Source organism: Pezoporus occidentalis, unplaced genomic scaffold, assembly GCF_034315485.1.
Source record: "Pezoporus occidentalis ecotype Australia unplaced genomic scaffold, CSIRO_AGI_Poc_V1 ctg38, whole genome shotgun sequence".
Classification (NCBI taxonomy): Eukaryota; Metazoa; Chordata; class Aves; order Psittaciformes; family Psittacidae; genus Pezoporus; species Pezoporus occidentalis.
The window spans coordinates 6,594,584-6,616,844 of NW_026915702.1; the positions used below are offsets into that span (position 1 = coordinate 6,594,584).

General features: G+C 37.2%; 1 protein-coding gene across 6 annotated transcripts in view; it reads right to left on the reverse strand.

Annotated features, from left to right (window-relative positions):
* FBXL13 (F-box and leucine rich repeat protein 13) overlaps positions 1 to 22,261 on the reverse strand; it is an 85,037-nt gene that overhangs the window by 57,441 nt on the left and 5,335 nt on the right. For 5 of the 6 annotated variants that reach the window (XM_062632021.1, XM_062632023.1, XM_062632024.1 and 2 more), the window contains 8 exons: positions 21,891 to 21,994; positions 19,256 to 19,349; positions 17,867 to 17,931; positions 16,042 to 16,196; positions 14,540 to 14,649; positions 12,348 to 12,443; positions 5,698 to 5,793; positions 4,043 to 4,178 (listed from right to left, as the gene is read on the reverse strand). In XM_062632021.1, coding sequence (XP_062488005.1) covers positions 4,043 to 4,178; positions 5,698 to 5,793; positions 12,348 to 12,443; positions 14,540 to 14,649; positions 16,042 to 16,196; positions 17,867 to 17,931; positions 19,256 to 19,349; positions 21,891 to 21,994 — 856 coding nt within the window. The remainder of the gene's footprint in view (positions 1 to 4,042; positions 4,179 to 5,697; positions 5,794 to 12,347; positions 12,444 to 14,539; positions 14,650 to 16,041; positions 16,197 to 17,866; positions 17,932 to 19,255; positions 19,350 to 21,890; positions 21,995 to 22,261) is intronic. The other variant, XM_062632026.1, reaches the window with a different exon arrangement.

The following is a 22,261-nucleotide window of genomic DNA, read 5'->3' on the forward strand; positions in this document are numbered from 1 at the left end:
CAATACAAAGCACACAGTGCTTCTATGCTAACATAGAAGAACAACATAAAGGAAAAATTCAGAAGTTACTAAGGGTGGTAGGAATGCCAAAGGATCCTTAAGCAAACACAAGACATTATTAACTCCATTCCTTCACAGAATGGTTTGGTTTGGAAGGGACCTCAAAGATCATCTAGTTCCAACCCCTCTGCCATGGACAGGGACATATTACTCATGTCCTAAGTGATTCATATTATGAATGTATTTAATGGTGCTTTACTGATAAACTGAATAATTTAGCCATGTCTTCCACAACATCTTTTGAAAACTTCATAGCAAAACCAACAGTATCTGACTCATCCCTGCTCCTGGGAATATCTTCAGCATTATCTTAATTACGGAACACAGATGAAAATCCCATTTGGTCAGTAATATTCAATAGATGGGGCATTTTCTTGAAACTTGAAAGTGATGAAAGAAAAAAAATCTCTCATAAGCAGTAGCCAGCATTAAGTGAAGCGCTTATCCTCCTCCTCCTTTCAAGTTCCAGGGAATTACTTCAGTACAGAATGGAACTACTGAGCATGATTGAAAAGGACAGACAATGGAACCACCGCAGAATATCTGTTGTTAGCAGCACAGCCAATGGAGAAAAGCTGAGTAGGAAAAAATGAATTTAACATAGAATCATAGAATTTTTTGGGTTGGAAGAGACCTTAAAGATCTTTCAGTTCCAAACCCCCTGCCACGGGCAGAGACACCTTCTGCTGGACCAGGCTGTTCCAAGCCCCTGTGTCCAACCTGGCCTTGAACTCTGCCAGGGATGGGGCAGCCACAGCTTCTCTGGGCAACCTGTGCCAGTGCCTCAGCACCCTCACAGAAAAGAATTTCTTCCTTATATCTAATCTAAATCTCCCCTCTGTCAGTTTAAAGCCATTCCCCTGCGAGGTCATGTTGAACTTCTTGTCAACCAACACCCCCAAGTCCTTCTCCTCAGGGCTGCTCTCAATTCAGTTTCCACCCACCCTGTGGTTGTGCTTGGGTTTGCCCTGACCCAGGTCCAGGACCTTGCACTTGGCCTTGTTGAACTTCATGAGGTTTGCACCGACCCACCTTTCAAGGAGCGTATTCTTTACAATTGTATGAACTAGAAAACTATAGAGGAACTACGAAGGTAGCACAGGAGGAGGCAGCCCAAGGAAAAAGACAAAAATATATTTGAAAAACACATATGGAGACAATGACTAACAATAAAACCTTCAGCATTACAGGGTTAATTACTATTTCTCTGAAATGCACTGTAAGTTGAAGTAAACCCTCCATGAAACACCACAGTCACAAACCACAATTTAATGCTGACATTTCTTTCTTTCTGTACTAATTTAATCACAGAATCCCAGAAGCCCTTCCACGTATAAAAGAAAATCATGGACACCCCTCTTCCTTTATATGCTTTTTAAGTCCTTTCAGTAATTTCTGTCTTGATTCCCCTTCTCTCTCTCTCCAAATCCAAGAAATAATTGCATGATAGTACATTTTATTCCTGATATGCATTTTATGTACTGTCTTAAAGGGTAAACTACAGTACTCTGCAGACACAGTGCCCTTCTCTCTACACAGCACACATGAAACACAGAAAAAACTCTTTTGATCCATGTTTTGCCATGACAGAGTGTAAGAAAAGAGACAGGTCTGTCAATCCTGTGACACTAGTGGCAATAAAAAGCTTCAAAAGGCTCTGAGGAAATCGTAGCTCCTGCCCTATGAATATGAATGGCAGCTTTTAACACAGCTCCCAGTCGCACATGGAAGTCTAATGATTCTCTAAAATCACTGAGTGGGTGGAGTAGCACCACAAGCAGCTGAGCTGTAACCCATGCATCTCATACACTCATTTTTTCTTTGGCAAAATGACACATTTATTTCGCAAAGAGTCTGAGCTGGAATCGTATAACATTCGTATGTAGGCATTAAACAACGACTATTATTTCATGCACACACCACATAGCAAAGTTGCAGTACATAAAAACAACATTTAAAAGTAGCAGCTAATTAATTTAAAAAAGAATATTAACATGATTAGCCAGCTGAACAGACCTAAAACCCCAATTGATATCATGGCTTTTTACCATTAACAATAAAAACAGGCTGCCAAAATCTGTGTAATCTTGGATTTATTTGAAAAGATTAGGTCAGAACTGTAGCTTGGGGAAGTTCTAATGGAAAGGTTCATCACATCTGTAGCCTGTAACTGAACAGACAGTTCAACGCAGTTTGTTAGCTGAAGAAATGTCAGAGGAACAGAATTTCAGTAGGATTTAGAATCACTAAGAAAAAAAAAACAAAATAGTCTTGCAGCGATTTTAAACCATCCACAAGAGCTTCAAAAGAATGGCAAAAGTAGGCTGTATGATCAATGAGGTTTAACAAAATAAATACATAATTAACCTAAATAGCAATACTACACTCACATAAATGTGTTTCATTGTTAAAAAGAACTACTGGGTGTCTTCAAAGTTAGAAGAAACAGCTTTATAAATCAGTGTTTTTAAAAGCCCCTGTGGACCATCACACACGATTCAGCACAATTAGTTTAATAGCACTGAGTAGATGTAAATAGACAAAATTTACAGAGAATACAGTTGCATTGAGAAGAAGATTACTGACCTGAAACTATTCCAAAATGCTATCTAATCACATGGTCACATGAACTTCCGCACATATTCTCAGGAAGGAGTAAGATGCTTTTCTACTTCCAGAGGGACTCTGTTTTGGCAGCAGAGTCAAGCACCTATTTATTTGTGCTAAAACTGAAACACCACATTAATGTCTTGGACCATGTTTGGACTCTTTTTTTGTGTGTGTATGGCTGTGAGTTTCTTGTTTGGGACCAGCAACAGTACACCCTAGGGGTCAATACTGGGTCCAGTTCTGTTTAACATAGAACCACAGATTGGTTAGGGGTTAGGGCTGGAAAAGATCTTAAATTCATCTAGTTCCAAGCCCCTTACCATGGGCAGGGACACCTCACACTAGACCATCTCCATTAATGATCTGGATGAGGAGATAGACTGTACGCTCAGCAAGTTTGCATTTGACATCAAACTGGGAGCAGTGGCTACTACACCAGGGGCTCATGCTGCTATCCAGAGGGACCTTGATGGGCTGGAGAAATGAGCTTGTAGGAACCCCATCAAGTACAACATGGAGGGAGGAACAATCCCATGCATACATGCTGTGAGCAGCCCAGCTGGAAAGCAGCTTGGCAGAAAAGGACATGAGGGTGCTGGTGGACACCAGGTTGAACATGAGCTAGCCCTGTGCCCTTGTTACAATGAAGGCGAATGGTATCCTGGGCTTCATTAGGAGGAATATTGCCAGGAGGTTGAGGGAGGTGACCTTTCCCCTTTACTCAGCACTGGTGAGGCCGTACTTGGAGTACCATGTCCAGCTTCAGGGTTCCCAGTACAAGAGACATGGACATACTGAAGATTATCCAACTAAGGGCAAAAAGATGATTAAGGGACTGGAGCATATCTTCTATAAGGAAAGACTGAGAGAGCTGTGAATGTTCAGCTGGAGAAGGCTGAGGGGGCTGTTACCAATATATATAAATACATGAAGGGTGCGTGCAAAGAAGATGGAGCCAGCCCTGTTTGAGCAGATGGTTTGGACAGGTGACCTCCAGAGGTCCCTGCCAACCTTAGGCACTCTGTGATTCTGTGACAATTATCTCAGTAGAGCTGGATTCTGGCATTCAGATATATTTAAGCACATTTGCATTCCAATCTTATTTGTCATATTACAGCATTTCACACACAACATAAACATTCTATTGGCATTGTAGCAATGTTCAGTCATATGGAGATTGCTGGGGCTGGAGACTGCCATGAAGGAATGGGCTGTCTTTAAAGTAATTTTATATGCCTCATAGTCACATTGCTTCATCATGGCTGTACACATAGAGAAGAATATAGGCAGCAAAACTGGACAACAGTAAAGCAGAGAGTGAAGACACAGTTTAAAGAGGGGATTAAATTTAATAAATGCATGTAATACTTACTGATACTTTTAAAGGTAGGGCACTGAAGAGAAGAGCAACCTTGAAGATTCAAATGTAAGACATATGGACACCACTTCTGCAAAACATTCACTACCATTTCATCCTGAACTTTATGCCTCACTGAGGAAAAATTGATCTAAAAAATTAAACGATTTATAATTCAGTTCTAAAAATAGTATACACAAAGACACATAATTATCAAAATCACTACTGAATACAACACAGTTATGCAAACACCGAATCAATAATCAGCAAAACACAGAAATGTCTGTGTATTACATAGATAAAAATCTAGACAGCGACTGAAAATACTTAAATGTAGGGGAAGTCTGTGTCTACAGTATTTATGGAGCTGAGACAAGTCTTGAACTACCAAAATATGACATGTCAGAATATTACGTGCAAACAAAATTGTTAGACTGGAACATTTACTTCATGGAATCCTAAAGTTGCCAAAGATACTTCTTTTTCTAGTTAATGGTCTGCTAATACACTGAGATATCAAGACTACATAATCCACCACCTTAGTTTTAGTAGAACAATCCTTAAAATTATGCAAGTTGCATGGTGGGGATATCTAAACCCTTGACTAAAACCATTCTTTTTCTAAATATCTGTCAGAAGTTCAAGAAGTTTTAACAAAAAATACTGGAAAATAGTTTTAACAGTCTATCTACCAATATTTATTATTTCTTTAATAAGAAATATCTCCTTTTTGGAGAAGACTTTTTCATATCTTCTTTCAATTTGTTCATAAAAAGGCCAGAAAAAGCTTTTTTCCCCCTTTTGTATAATCTGCTAAAGCCACACTACATCTGTTTGCTGTATATTTCATAATACATGTTTATTACCCAAATACTTCGAAAAAACAATTACTATTATTTCTATTCATAAGGCTTAGAAGTGGTTACAATACCAGGAACTTCTTCTGGTTTTTTTTCTCTTTCTTATTAGGATTTTTTTCTTCTTACATTAAAATTATCAGAATTTTTAATACTAGTTTCATTAAGATTATTAATACATCACAGGAACTTAAGACCAGACCTAATGAAGACTCCAGGCACTACAAGCTGATCTTTTAGGTGTTGATGCTGAAGGGTAGATTCAACAACTCAAATCTGAGCAAAGACTCTACAAAACGTATATGGGACATGTAAGCACATCAGAAGGTCAGTTTAAAGAAACACACAGAGAACAGGCAGCTGCTTAGAACAAGACAGTATGACATGCAAGCAGAGCATTGTTGAGACCTCCAGAATTTCTTTCCCTCAGTCACTGTATGTGCCTATAGTGCTATATCCCACTTAGGGAACATGTAACTCCCAAACGGCAAATATGGGACTTCAGATCTCTTAGCCTTGCAAGGCACAGCTCTGTTCACCTTCTAGATCCCAAATGGATCTTAAGCCTAAGACACTTAACTGTCTAAATTAAGCCAAGTCTTAGTAGCCAATTCTCTTTCACTTTCACTGATTTTATAATGATATACCACACACAATTTTATCTGAGTTGCTCGTGTTTTTTAATTCATGTTGTTGGGTAGAACAAGTCATATTTGGGGATAAAACTTCTAGCATTCTTAAATTAAATTACCTCCTTGTCTCACTCTTGTTTAAAATAAATAAAATTGAAATAGAATATTGTGATTATCTTACATCACTCCATAATGAACTGTTCTGAGTCAGCAGCATCCACATTTGACTAACTTGAGCACATCTTGCCAGATCAACCAAATTTACGTAGCGGAAAATCTATGTAAGACAAACAGACATACATGATATTAAACCTATTCAGTAAGAAGCGCTGATGTATTAAATGATACATGTTCACTTATCCTAAACAAGAAGACCTATTTTAAAATTAAAAACTTCTTTCTTAGGACTTTAAACATACCTTTTATAGCAGAATGTCAATAATTACACATTAACAGCCTTAACAAAGAGTTATGAAAATACTGCTTTGCTTAAAAGCTCATCAATTCAAGCTATGATAAAGAATGAGAGGGATGTTTCAAACCTGAGGATTTTTCATGCACTATCAGCAGTTTTATTTCACCTACCTGAAAACAACACTTGTTCAAACACCTCTCCTAAGCCTACTTGAGACAATATAATTTGGACTAAAGCTTTGTAGACTAACTATAGTACTTTTAAATTCAATTTAAATTACCTTTGAAGAGTTTTTGTATTTTCTACCTCAGAGGTCTTTTTAATTTAACTAGTTTAATTTGGTAAAGATATCTATAAATCTTTAATCTCAGAATATTAAAATAAATGTGTTATATTATGGTAGAAAAAAATATACAAGTTATACTGGTAGTCCATTTTATATAGGTAAATATTTCAAAATATACTGCTACCACTAAGCAACATATTGAAAAATTAAATTACAGCATTTTAAGAAGGTCTTGTCCTGCTAAATAATCATAAACACAGCAGTGTCAGGCCATAAAAGTAAGAGACTGAATGAAAAGGACATTTGGCAAGCTTGTGCCATAGCTCCTCACCTGCCATTTTTATGACCAATTGTCAAATGGTATTTCTGCCAAGAGAATGCTAATGTTTTATCTTAGAAGAAACTTGGTAAAATTAAATAAGGGAAAATACAGTAAAATTGAATGTCTTTGCTGTAGAAGCAGACACGCATTATAACCATGTGAAAATGCAAGATGCATTTAAGACTCAAAGACAAAAAGCATATGCAGACTTTTATATAAGACAGCTGGATTATTTACATACTAAAAATTCCAATATCCATAATCATTTGCAGAACTGAAATGCTACATCATGTGTTGAAATGCAAATGTCTGACATGAAATGCAACATTTAAATGTTCTGAGTATGAAAAAGAAACCAGTTGAAAGGAACACAGTTAATACAATCCTACATGACTTTCCTAAAGAAACTTTTCTATAAGGAAAACTTTATGCTCATCATGTAATTAATTTTCTAATTGCACTATCATACATCTATGCAAAAGTTTAAACCTGGTATGGTAATCAGTTGGTAGTGAAAATACAAAAAGAACTTTCTACTTTTATCCCATAACTTGTCACTGAAGAGGAATTTTTCTTATTAATACACATTTTCAAAGAGCTTAGCACTTAATATATTTACTTTAATAGCAAGATGTCAGAGTGAAAACATACCAAAGATGCCAATGTGTTTTATAGAACATAAGTACTTCCATATTAGTTATACAACTTTCCATACAATGATGCATACAATAAAACCTGGTTTTCATTATAGCAGTATATGAGATATGATTTGAAATATGATCCAGAAAAAATAATGCATACTCAGTACAGACTTCACTCAGACTGCACTGGCACAAGGGAAATCTTGAGTCAAATAGAGGTTTTGAGACTCAAATGAATGTTGTACTCAGAACCAATACACATAAAGCATTTGTAAAAGTAAGGAGGTAATTGCAAATTTTGTTTCACTTCTGGTAATCAACATAGTGAAGTAGTGAAGAAAGAGTGACTACATGTGTAGAGTTTGACACTGCCCCACACGACATCCTTGGCTCTAAGTTGGAAAGACATCAATTTGATAGGTGGATCACTTGGTTGATAAAGAGCTGGCTGGCTGGCTGCATCCAAAGGGTTGTGGTCAATGGCTTAATGTCCAGCTGGAGACCAGTAACAAGTGGTGTCCCTCAGGAACTGGTGTTGGGACCGGTCTTGTTCAACATCTTTGTCGCTGACATGGACAGTGGGATTGAGTACACCCTCAGCAAGTTTGCCAATGACACCAAGCTGTGTGGTTCGGTTGATACCCTGGAGGGAAGGAATGCCATCCAGAGGGACCTTGACACGCTTGTGAGGTGGGCTGATGCCAACCTTATGATGTCTAACTGTGCCAAGTGCAAGGTCCTACACCTGGGTCAGAGCAATCCCAGGCACAGCTACAGGTTGGGCAGAGAAGAGATTCAGAGCAGCCCTGTGGAGAAGGACTTGGGGGTGCTGGTCGATGAGAAAATGAACATGAGCCGACTTCAGTGTGTGCTTGCAGCCCAGAAAGCCAACCGTATCCTGGGCTGCATCAAAAGGAGCGTGACCAGCAGGTCGAAGGAGGTGATCCTGCCCCTCTACTCTGCTCTCGTGAGACCTCACTTGGAGTGTTGTGTGCAGTTCTGGTGTCCTCAATATAAAAAGGACATGGAACTGTTGGAACAAGGTGTTCAAAGCCAGGTTGGACAGAGCCTTGGGTGAGATAGTTTAGTGTGAGGTGTCTCTGCCCATGGCAGAGGGGTCGGAACTAGATGATCTTAAGGTCCTTTCCAACCCTAACTATTCTCTGATTACCAGAGTTCATGTTACCGTGGTTTAATTTGGTTATACTGAAATGCGCTCTATAATAAATTAGTCACTAAAAAATTGTTAGAATCAAAAAGGGATTTTCTAATAAAAAGGATGTTTCATTAAGGGAAATACTCCTTCCTTAGGAGAAGCTTTTATCCTGATTTACATTCTGTTCAGTTCTACTGAAATGAACAGGATTAAAAACTGTATCTGCTAGAACCCATTTTTATCACAGAAATTAATTTCAATTAAAAGAAATAAGCAGAAATATCAAGAGTATTCTACCAAGATTTAAAAAGAAAAAAATGTTTCAACTTATAGAAGCTATCCAAGGGCTATAATTTCTTTAGCTAGAGAAGGACAAATCAAGTAGGAAAATCACTGATAATGCGGCTTTTACCACTAGCATTTAATTGCATAGGTAATGCATTCAAGCAATTTGCCAGCTCCTCAAAATATGCGGTTGTCTCACAAGATGTCTGCATTCACTTCATATACACCACTTAAAACAATTCTTAAAAATCAGCTTTTCTGGCTATATTTTTTTTCTGGAATCCTAGGAGCATGCTATAGCCATACTCATTTTAAAGATATTTAGGTAGTTCAGAATTCAAGGACTTACAACAGCTTTTTAAAGAACAGAACTGTATAGGTTCTTTTCAATAGCAAATTTCTTCCATACACCACATGCCTTCAAATACTTACATCCCATGATAATTATAGGCAGATCTATCACAGGCTTCTCTAATAAAAAGTCTGTTTCATTTGGACATGTGGATTATTTCCTTAACTTCAAAACTCAATCTAATTTAAAAACTTAAGGAATTCGGATACAGCTCACAAAAAGTATTTAAAGAAATGGAACTATATGACTTGTTAGAATAAAAAATTAAATATTGAATGAATTATTATACATTAATAGGGTTTAGGTTCATATCAGAAGAACAAAAGCGAAGCTTTTACTTTGACACTGTCTCACTAGTAACTTTTTGAATTTTCAGTTCTGAAAAGGGTCTGTTGAAACATTTATTTCCTGGTAGGTCAAGCCCACAGTAACCAGCTTTAGAGCACAGCAATCATTTTCTGTCAATAACTCAATGTCAGAGTACTGTGGTACCTCTTACTTGTTTAGGAAACTGCAATCTACAAAGCAAATGGTTTCCAGCTGGCCCTGAGGACAGAGTTTGTCCCCTCAGTAAATGTAAACTGACAGGTGTGTTTTTTGCACAGAAGCAGAACAGAAAGCTGCAATAAATGATGATAGCATGCTAATAATGATATTTACTAAATAACTTGTGATTTTGAAACGATCCACCACAAAATGTCATCTACAATGCCAGAGACAAAGTCTCTGTACCATCAGCTCCAAAACTTCGCGAAGTCCAGGCACACTTTATTTTTCAGTCTGTGAATGCTCAGAGCAAACACAGATCTGGCCTGGAGAAGACAGCACCCAGTAACAATGTTCCGTGGAAGGAGATTGTATCTACATCCTGGATCCACACAAAGATAGCATGAGAATATATCCTCTTTTCACAGGGGGAAAGGGGGAAACAGAGAAAGGGAGAAAGGGAGACATAGAAAAGAGAGGATGGAGAAGAAGGAGAGGAAGGAGAGGAAGAAAGGAAACAAGCTGTCTTTCTGCAGCAAATGGTTAGGCACCCAGCTAGAATGAAGCTCTGGTCTGTGCCAGTAAACAAAAGAGATCTTTCTGCACTTCCTGTACTAAATAAAATAGAGACATCTCAAGAAAAAGAAAGCCAGGTGACAGCCACACTGATTTGCAATTCTCTCTGGATCAAGGGAGCTGCATTATTTTCAAATACAAAATGGAAACATTTTGGTAGGCTTCCTGCTCTTCCGTAATGATTTTGTTCCCTCTGCACTTTACATATAAATAAAGTCATTATTTTCTGGCCTGCCCCAAAGATCCACAGCAATAGCTTCCAGCCCACATATGTAATCACTTGCATGACTTATCCCACATACACAAAAAATACTTGCAAAAATACTTTCAGCACAGCTGGCTCAGCCTGTTCTCTCTCTTGTGCCTGAAGGAGACCCGCCAGAAGGTGCTCCTTAGCCCTGGATGCTTCCATGCATCCTGCCAAATCCCTGCACTGCTGTTGTCCTTTTGTTGATCCCAGTCCTTAACCCTCCCAACTCCAACACAACCCAAGAGAATTAGTTTTTGTTCCCTGTGGCCAGCTTCTCTTGGGATAGCTCCCTAGGAAAACCAGGGAACTACTGTACCCCCATGCACCACAGCAACCACGGCATATCCTGTGACAACTCAGTTTGTCTAGCCACTGCACATAAAAAAAAGAAGACGGAGGTGGCAAAGCCTGAACCCTGTCTAGCACACCACCCAGTTAACACAAACTCCCACCCTGTTCTTGCCTTGGCTATTGTCTTCATCTGTATCCCAAGCCTGTGTCCTCACTATCTCAAAGTAATGTTATTCTTTTCATTCTGTTAAAGATAGAAATTGTTAGTCCAATTTTTTGGACGGGGCATAGGGGGGAACACACAGGGAAGGAGGGGAGATGAAATGCTCCTTAAGATGCAGGATTTTCACTTTTCTTTATCTTTACCTGTGTGCTCAGTCACAAGAAGAGAACTTTGACAAAAAAAGGCAGATTCCTGAATGGGCATACTGCTAGTTAAAGATCTTTTAAATTAATCAGCAGATTTGAAATACTCAGAAGATGTTGTTCTCATTTATTGTTTCCTAAAAATCCAACAGATACTGATTGCTCTGCAGTGAAAAACTCATCATTGTTACCAGAATGAAGTTTTGACTAATGTTCCCTAATACACTCACCTTACCCTACTGTTGTTTTTAATTTTATTACCTCTTGTGTTTTTTCCACTGCAGTGATATGATTAGTTTTGATTTCTTTTATGACATGTAATTTCCTTAGCTGTAGCTTTTGGATTTTAGATATGTAAATGCTATTTAAATACAGACAAACAAAAATAATTCCACATCCTACAATGATATGTATATGGGTGGAAATATGGCTTGAAATTTGTGTGGATTATGAAATTTTCTTTTTTCTTATTCTTTAGGTTATTATTTCCTATTCAAATCAATAGAATTCTGACTTCCTACTTCATTTTCCCCAAAAACACACATTAACATACGCACTATGACAATATATACAAATTCTAAACTGGCAAACTACCTTGCTTTTCAGCTCCAGAGCTCAGAGTTGGAATTGCTCTAGAAATGGAAGATGTTAATGTTTTCTGCTAGGCCACTAAAGTAGCACTGACAGTATATTTGATTTATATAGGCTATAAAACTAACTTTATATGCAAAAAGAAAACTATATAATGTATTTTTACAGTTGCTCTGTAGCATTAATAAAAAAGTATGGCTACATACCTCAGAATAGCAGTCATTCTTTTTGATGTGTTAATTTCCAGATTCTGCTTTTTATGTGCATAGACTTTACGCATATAAGATCTGATCCTTTTTGACAGTGGCACATGTAACTGTGAACTTGATATGACCTCAAAAAAGGGCAACTTAAAAGGATAGCTATATTTTGAGCTCATGGTTTGGATGTCTAAAAAACAAGCCTCATAGATTAAGATAAACAGATTTCTTCCAAGCTACAAAAAAAGGAATCATACCATCAGTATTGTGACAGAGTTAACAGAAAGACACACCTATTTCAGGAGGTTTAATGAAGAAAGGATGCTACTACCAACCTCAGAATACCTGAATATCTGAATAATTATTTATTTATAGGTGTGAGAAGTTGCATAGATATGGACACAGGTTAGGACATGCAGATTATGATTAGGTGCCACTAAAGGGAAGAATAGCATTGTCAACCTTCAAAGGATTCCATCGGACTTAAAGTGAACAATGTAAACAGGAACCTTTATTTCCATTCCACAAATATATTCTTTTCAACAAAATATTATATATACCCTTTATGAAATATACATATGAAAAATCAAAAAGAACATCCAACTACCACAAACCTGTAACAAGGCTTTTTCTGGTAAAGAGGATGTTTCATGTCTGATGGTAAGATCATTTGATTCACAACATTCTTTCTGACTTTCCTTTGCCAAACTCTGAAAAAAAGATAGTAAAAGGAAGGCACAATTTTAACTTAATTGCAGGTTCAAAGTTTCAAATACATTTAAATATTTTAAAAATTAAATTTATTTCTTCTAAAGTTAACTAGACTTTTTCAAATCCCAGATAGTTACACCTCTATGAATATTTGTAACTGCTATTACTGAGAATAACTGTAGTTTTAGGATCCACCTCATGATTTTTCATCCTAGTAATGCAATACAATACAGAAGCATAGGAGACTAAATGCATTTCCAAACTAAAACATTGTGTACACACTGTGACATAAACACACTATGGCACATGATTTTTTTCCAACAAGTCTTCAAAAGGTATTACTAAAATCTCCCTGATGTCATATTGTATCCAACAATGTATACGGCATGAAAGATACTGAAGTATTTTTCATATATACTCAACATGGGAGCAACATTGAATCTCCTTTTATTGTAGCTCCAGCAACAGAATGTCAGGGGTTATAAAAATGTTTTTTATTTAATACTGCTACAGGGAAGAGAGGAGAAGAGGGAAAAAAAAAGAATATATGCAGGAAAGGAGGAATTAGGAATAAAGAAAATGGGAAGGAAGAAAACAGTGAGATGGGAAAGCCAGGAAGAACCAAGAAAATGGGAATAATGAGCTTTAGATTGTAACTTCCCATTCTGAAAATGTATTTGCCCTTTAGCAGCAATGTGAGTTCTTCTGGCCCATTTAGTTTCTTACAAATTCTAAACATTGATGGTTTAATTCTGCATTTTAAAACCAATAAATGTTATCTTAGATGCCCTGGATTACCCAAGATATCCACAAAAGTTTGGAAAATATCATACAGGGCAGAGGATTCTTGCATTTCTTGAGCTTTAAGCTGGAGACCTGTCTGGTCTAGCCTTGCCTGAGGTATCCCAGGGCATGCCAAGTTACACCAGAAACCTTTGCTTAGGTGACATAGATGCACCCAAAATGCCTACAGAACTGTACACGGTACAAAAGTACACACACGCACAAAAAAAAAGATTCAGTTATATTCTTTCTGTTCTGAGCATTCTAATCTAATTATGGAAGTCAAAACAATCCTTTCATCTGTTATTAAGAATGGAAAGGATTTAAGAATATTATTCCCTAAGAATGCCCTAATACACTCCACAAACAGGACAACTTTTACGCACTCAGTCTAGCCAGACTAACATTTTAAGTATTTTAAGATAGCAGCAAGAAAAGAGGATAAAGAAAATGTATGAGAGGGAGAAGAAACAAAAATAAAAATGAGAGTTTAGCAACTAATTTGGGAAACCAGAGAAGCAGCAGCACTAATGACAGCTTTACTCCAGGAAGGATTTTAAAACTGGTGTCCAGCAGCCAGCAAATGATATATTGTCTCCAGCTGGTTTCCATTCTGACCATCCTACAGTAGGGCAAGAAAAAGGAGCTAAACAGTGGGAGCATGATTTTGGAACCCCATTTAGCAGCATCTGATTCTTACAGCTTCCATTTCTCCCATTCCCCATGTGGTATCTGCTGAGCATCAAGCTATAACATTCTCTTCTGTGGCAGCAGAAACCTTCCAAGAAATGAGAAAAGCCCTGTTTCTCACAGTGAGACCAGATACAGCTGCTGGCAAGGGGGCACATGCCGCTACCTATGTGCTGCCTATTCTCAGGTGATCACAATTTTGGTTACCCTGCACTTGTTAGGAGGAGATGAGGTTACTGAGCCTTCTCCTCACTGTGCAGGAGTCTATGCCTATTAAATTCTGGTGGCAGGGATACAGAGGCATCGTCTTTACTGGTGATCATATCAATTGGTAATACTACCCCTAAGACATCAACTACCTGATCCAAGCCAGCTAGATCACTGGTAATACCCAACTACACTCAACCCCCTTTGCTGCTTAAGATATGACCAAACTTTTACTTGCAGACTAGAGAAGTAATGATCTGCTGCCCATAACACCACCGGTACTATAGAGCAGTATTAGTAGTAGTAGTACTAAAATGCTTCATTTAATATTGATAAAGCTGTTTTTTTAGTTGGAATTAATGGAGTTAATCTTTAAACATTAAGCTTACTATATTTGAAGTATTATACTGCATACCTCAAAATATGCTTTTGTTTCCGAAGAACTGTGGGCCTCTGCATGCCAAGCCTTCACCACAGCATTTAAATATAATTTATTAAAGATCTGTTGCAGTCTTGTCACTGCCACTGAAAATATACATAATTTTAACCAATCTGAGAACCACAAGTAAGAAGTATGTCATTTAAGTACTTTAGATGAATGACTATTAAATTACATTTCAATAAAATAGATAATCAATTCAGGTTCTGTAAGGAAATAAATAACCTTTTACAACAGATATAACTAAGACCATTGCAATAGGATTTCAAGTTAGCTGCCAAGGCATAAACATGACATATTTCCAATGTGTTAGAGTTGTGTATAAGACATTACTGATGTACAGTTTGATCTACCAAATTACCCAATAATTGCACAGAGCTTGGAGGTGCCAGATGTATACAGACCTCAGTGAAATAAAACACAATTACAAGACTTTAATAATGTTTCAGATGTCATGCAAATCAAACATTGTAAGAATAAATTCAGTAAAAGGTGCCTTGGCTGAAAGCAATATTTAGAAGAGAATATGAAAAAAAAAGGAGTCCCTGAAAACTACCTAGGAAAGTCAGTCAACAGCTTGAGCTTCTAGCTCTGTAAGAGGAATGTTTGAATTATACGCAACTGCCTGAGCTCAAACTCAAACCTATACGTAGTGGTTTTGGCCCATTCTTTATTTTAATGACACTTCTGTCTGGGTGGGCTCAGGTTAACAGTATGGTCACAGCTGTTGTTCACATTTAAAAAGCCTCATACCCACAGGATCGAGGGAATGTAAGTCCCAGGCAAAATGCGTATAGTATTTCTTTTTTAGTTTCTTCTGATTTTTTAAGTTTTATTTTGATCTTCACTTCTTCACTCCTTCCCAGCCTCACATCATGCATTCCCTCTAACTGAAGCCAAGACTCCAACTCTGTGATCCCTTCTGGTTTATCCCTATATCATTTCACTCTTCACCTCCAATATAAGCATCCTGATTCACTCCACTCTGGACTTCTGACATACACTTCACTTCCTTAAAACCCCCAGGCCTTCTTTGCATCAGCATCACTGCTCAGACTTTAGAGAAGAGTACAAGCACCATCTGTCCTAACAGCAAATAGAGGGAACTGCCTCTCATGGCATTCATGGCATCAAGTTGCCACATGTCAACCAGTGAATGAGGCACTGGAATAGGTTGCCCAGGGAGGTTGTGAATGCTCCATCCCTGGCAGTGTTCAAGGCCAGGTTGGACGAGGCCTTGGGTGATATGATTTAGCGTAGGGTGTCCCTGCCCACAGCAGGGGGTTGGAACTAGATGATCTTAAGGTCCTTTCCAAGCCTAACAATTCTATGATTCTATGATTCTATGATTCTATGAATGCTATCCTGCAAAAAGACAGCTAGATAAATAGTGGGACCAAGCATACTTAAGTATACAGCATAGTTTTCTTTTATACAATACATTTTTTGTCTTATGCAAAGCAGCTATACAGACTTACATGTCCTTTTTTGCTTGTGAATATTCACCCACATACTCCACTTCTGTATAATAACTCTTACTATTTGCATGTTATAATGGTCTACTGCCAAAGCCACCTTCTGCTCTGCCTTTTGTCTTTTATTCTTTTTTAGCAAGTGATATTTTAACCATCCTCTGAAATGGAAATCAGAATGAACAATTTAATACAGCTCCTGACCTGAACGAAGGAAAATCTATGGAACTCTGCAATTTGCTGTAAATTACAAAGCAGGCAAGCTTAACAACATAAACTTCTGAATAAAACTGTTGTTTGTTGTTTATAAGTTAAATAAAATATGTATGATAATAATTTTCAGTAGTAATCCACTCATTTTCATAAAGTTTCTACTTGTCTGTAATATTCTACAGAAATGAGCAATAAAAGGTTGCTTGTTTCAACCATCATATTCTCCTGCTGCTGTCAGCTATACTTCAATGTATAGATCTGTATTATGGGATGACACTTGAGTGTTTATAGAAAATAAATGTAACATTTTCTTGGCAATACAAATAAAAATTAATGTAATAGAATATAAATTCCATTTATATCTTAACAATTTTAAACTTTGGTAAAAAAAACTCATCTAAGTAGAAAGAAATAATAAGATTCAGAACAAAAAAAATGTATTTCAAATGAATCATATGTTGCTGATATATTAAAATACACTATTTCTCTGTACCTGATTTGCTGGAAAGATTACTGAATAAATTAGATTTTATATGACTACTCTCATTTGCCAAAATATCTCTCATTTCAAATTAAAAAAATGTCATTTCATTTCATATAGTTGGGAGCAATCAGAAATGGAACATTCTCTTGTTCCAGTCCAACTTCTGCAATAATTAAACAAACCTGTTAGCTCAGACAATCATCAAAATGCTGCTGTAAAGGAAAAAGGAATAATCTTCCATATCTCTGGTGCGTAAGACAAAAATTAAAAAAAAGGGGGGTGGGGGGGTGTCCTCTTACAGCAAGGAAGGCCCAGATATTCGCGAGATATTTCTAGTAGAAGGGATTATGCAGTACTCAAATAAACTGCCTGCAGAGATAGTTATGTCTCCAACACCTGTGATTCTTAAGATGGCTGAAAACAGCCTAGGCAAGTGCTCATCAAGGCTAATCACTGGATAGCTTGAAAACCTTCACCTCCCTGTCAATTCTGTGATTCTGTGATGCTTAGTAAGGATTTACACCAGTATTCCTGGCAGAGTTGTACTTCCTATATAATGAGCATTGCACACTTTTCAGTACAAAATAGTCCAAACTTATCTATTCTAAATGGAGGATCATTAAATTTTGATACAGATACCTTCAACAAAGAAAGCAGTGAACATGTTTTTTATTGTGATTAGATTTTCAAACATAGCTAAGGAGTATGCCCATTTTTAAAAGGGGAAATTGGAATACATAAAGCATGAGTAACCTAATCCCAAGCATACGGGAAACCTAAGAAAGAGCAGAAGAGAACACATACCTTTTACTTTGAGAACCAAACACAAGTTATCCTTTTACTCCTGGGCATACTACTGTATGACTAGTAAATAATGCTGACTAAAGTGCAGAAATGTCAAAGGCCTTTGTTCAGTCTGGAACAAGCAGGAACTCAGAACTGACTATTTTTAACATAGAACAACTTTACTGAAGAAAAATAAAGCCAAATCTAAGTTTCTAATCTCTCTTCACATTGATCTATTAAAATGAAAACTTTTCCCTCCCCCAAACTATGGAACAACATAAATATTGCTTTGGTAAAATATTTTTTCCTAAGATGTTCCTGAGGTATATGCAAAATACATACACTTACCCAAAATACAGCTTCATTAAGTTTCTGTTGTGAAAGCTCCATGCCTTGGCACATCCTTCAGTTATCTAAACAAATCATCTATGACATTACTACACAAAACAGTGCTGTATTATTAATATTTAGAAATCAGACAAAAGTATGAAATCTTGTATTTTCCATGTTGATTGGTCCAAATTAAAGTATCTATTCTAAAAAGATGAATATTTAAGTATAATTTTCTGTTGTCTGCTACTAAATTACACTTTTGGTTTTACACACAGAATTTAAAGGAAAAGCAAAATTAGCATATGTAACAGACATAGCATATGTGCTTGAAGGAAAGTTCAATAACTGAAATTCCATCTTTCATTCCTCATATGCACTCTTTTACCAATCAGCCATATCCCACAATGTAGCATATTAAACAAATGCATACTTTAGTTACTCTTTACAAAAATATTTGTATGTTTCATGCTATGTAAACTATTTACATGACTCTAATTCATTGATATTTTAATAAATCCGTTTGAACTTGTACAAAACCAAAACTGTGTAAGACTATAAGCCAAGAATATCTCTGTAAAAGAAAATATGTTCCTTTGAATGTATAAATAGCAATTGGGCCTCAGGAAATACTGGGGGTTATCTTATTTATTGTTCTTACTCCTAAGAAAGTCTGTAAGAGGATTTGACTTCAACCCATTTGTATATTTATACGCATACTGTATAAATCAACCATTCCACTTTCAGACTGATAATATTTGAGTGGTTTGTAAAAGAGGAAATGGCTGAAATGAAATTGCAGTAAACTCACAGTACAGATGGATTAAGACAGAATTGAGTACAGTTATACAGAAGTAATTAAGAGGAAAATCTGGTCACACTGCATGCCAGCTTCCTGACTGAATTGCTTAGACTGCTTCTTGCATGGTCATACAGCGCCTTTCACCTTTGAAGGTTATAAAATTAGAGTTTTTCTTCTCTACAGGTGGACGTTCTGGATCAGTAAAACCAAAATGTTCACCTCCTCATTGCTTCAAGTACAATAATGCTGTAACTATTCATTGTAGTTCAAGTGCAGTTTTAGGAACTGGCCGAAGTAAAACCAAATAACACACAGAAAAAAAACATGCTATTGAAACTAGACTTGTATTTATGGGGAATGCTTTTTAAATTATGATCAAATACTTGACTACTTGTTCCCCACCATATGCCTAGATGTTATGCTCACCTCTGATTATATTGTTTTGTATACAAATCAATATCAATAGAAAGAAAAGCAAATTATCAAATTCCTCATATCAGCTATAGAAGAGTAACATGAGAAAACTTAAAAACAGAGTATGAATATTCTGTATTAGAAAATGTGTTGACAGCATAGGGCTAATGCAAATGTTCAATGATTTTTACCAGTTGCTCAACATCTAGTCCAAAAACAGTGCTCAGGTACGTTTCTGAAATCCTCTTAAATTTTGGGTGTAAAGACAGATCTGTACACATGCACCTTTAAAAGAGAAATAAATTATATTAAACATATTAGTATCCCCAAAAGAAAATGCATCTTTTCTCTGTACCTACTAGATTAGCTACAGTTACAGTTTTATAACATTACTATTAAAAGATTATGATCTATATCACTTTCATTACAAATACCTACAGCAGCCAATTTTAAATGTTTACAAAATATGAAAACTAATTATTATATTGATATTATTGCTACTCTTAGAGCTACATTGAAATACTCTGTACATCAGAGCTTAATACATTCCATGTAATATCTATCTTGGACATTTCCTGACAGATTACAGTATTCTATTTCTCATCTTAATATTAACTGAACAGCCATTTCAAGTTGTCTGTAGCTGGAGCAATGTTTCCTGCTATTGCAAATAGGCCATGTCTAAGTAGGTAAACTTCTGTTTTCATTACAGAAAAAGAAGACACACTGCAAGAGACAAATCAACCAGGAATGACTATGCTGCATTATAATTCCATGAAAAATATTGAAATAAAAAGTATTTACCAGAGGACCAAAATTAAAAGATAAATCAAGTCAGATTTCAACTTCCAGGAAAGACATCATAAATAATGCAAAGCAAACAATAAAGTCAATCTATGAGTGCACACAGAGTAGTTGGGGGTCCAGAGATCTCCAGAGATCTCTGCTTGAGTGGGCCCAAAGATTAAGGAATTATTATCCACTTCCTACTGAAACTTCAACCAGAACTGACACCTGCACAGAACACAAAAGCAAGGTAAGGACAGCTTCTTGACATCGCAAAAGATGCCAATTTTCCTAGCATTAACCATGTGGTTTGGTTGCTACGCTGGAGGGAAGGAATGCCATCCAGAGGGACCTTGACACGCATGTGAGGTGGGCTGATGCCAACCTTATGATGTTTAACTGTGCCAAGTGCAAGGTCCTACACCTGGGTCGGAGCAATCCCAGGCACAGCTACAGGTTGGGCAGAGAAGAGATTCAGAGCAACCCTGTGGAGAAGGACTTGGGGGTGTTGGTTGATGAGAAAATGAACATGAGCCGGCTTCAGTGTGTGCTCGCAGCCCAGAAAGCCAACCGTATCCTGGGCTGCATCAAAAGGAGCGTGACCAGCAGATCAAAGGAGGTGATCCTGCCTCTCTACTCTGCTCTCATGAGACCTCACCTGGAGTATTGTGTGCAGTTCTGGTGTCCTCAACATAGAAAGGACATGGAACTGTTGGAACAAGTCCAGAGGAGGCCACGAAGATGATCAGGGGACTGGAGCACCTCCCGTATGAAGACAGGCTGAGGAAGTTGGGGCTGTTCAGCCTGGAGAAGAGAAGGCTGCGTGGAGACCTCCTAGCAGCCTTCCAGTATCTGAAGGGGGCCTATAGGGATGCTGGGGGTGGACTCTTCATTAGGGACTGTAGTGATAGGACAAGGGGTAACGGGTTAAAACTCAAACAGGGAAAGTTTAGATTGGGTATAAGGAAGAAGTTCTTTACTGCAAGGGTGGTGAGGCACTGGAATGGGTTGCCCAGGGAAGCTGTGAATGCTCCATCCCTGGTGGTGTTCAAGTCTGGGTTGGACAGAGCCTTGGGTGTCACGGTTTAGTGTGAGGTGTCTCTGCCCACGGCAAGGGGGTTGGAACTGAATGATCTTAAGGTCCTTTCCAACCCTAACTATTCTGTGATTCTATGATTCTATCTGCCCATTATACTGCCTTCCCTCTTTTTTCCAGTTCTCATTCCCTAACGTTTTCTAGCTCCCATCTAAATAGATCAGCAGCATCTTATGGAGTCAGTTTTAATACAATGATGAACACCGCAATTTTCTGACAACAGTGAGGCATTTTACAGAAATCAGTATCTCAACAGAAGTCCCTTACTAAAATGTTGCATTACTGACAGCACACCTACTTACCCAAACTCTTAAGCTATATTGTATAAACTTTACATGTAACACAGAATTGAATTCATACTGAACTGACTTTCCATCTCCTTCCTGTACAAAGCTCTTTCACTTCCCAGCAGTTTTTGCCTCCAGGCATTCTGACTGGTATGAAATTTTGTTCATCTTTTTTTCTTATTCGCTTACACTACAATCTTAGCAGAAGTTCTTCTCAATATTTAAAGTTTTATTGCAGGTTTATTAATTCTGATGGTATCCAAAAACATCAGGATTGATTATGGCACAATTGCAACAGGAACAAATGAAACTGCATTCTTGGATGAAGTCCATCAAGTAAGAAAATAAGGTATTCCCTCTTCTCAGTGATTCACGTCAATGTAAATATCATTATAGCTTGTTGCTCTTCCCTCTACACCAATTGGAGCTTTTTTCCTGCTATTCAAAACTTACAGAATTTATAAACCTCAAGGGTGGCATATTTACACAACACAACTTTTCATGAAACACACTTGAACGATAAAATTATTTCATCATATGTGCAAATTAAAGCAAGAAGGGAAGTAACTCTGATAGGAGCTGCACATTAGCATGTTTTAAAAGTCCAAGTTCAATATTCTAAACTACAGAGCAGACACACAATCATTTCATATGTACCATAAAACAGTATCTAATCCCTTTTCCATTATTTCTCTGAGCTTTTCTTCTAAAAACTTAAGTGGATCTTCTGGACGCATACCAATTACAGCACAAAGCAGCACCTGCAGAAAGAAACTGCAAATTAATGCCCCTATGTCAACAGCAAAGTAACATCTAGATATGAAACTGTTAAAATAAACAAGTTTACCTGCATCTTTGAATTTTGCAAAACAGAGACATCTCTTTTTATCACTTACCTTCCTTTTCATTCAAGTTTTAAAGGCAGTATTGCATTTATCAGCATATTTCAATTCCTAGACTTCAAAGCACTGGTTTTAGGACAATTGGACAATTCCTTCTAAGGATTGCATTGCTTTAAATGTGCATTA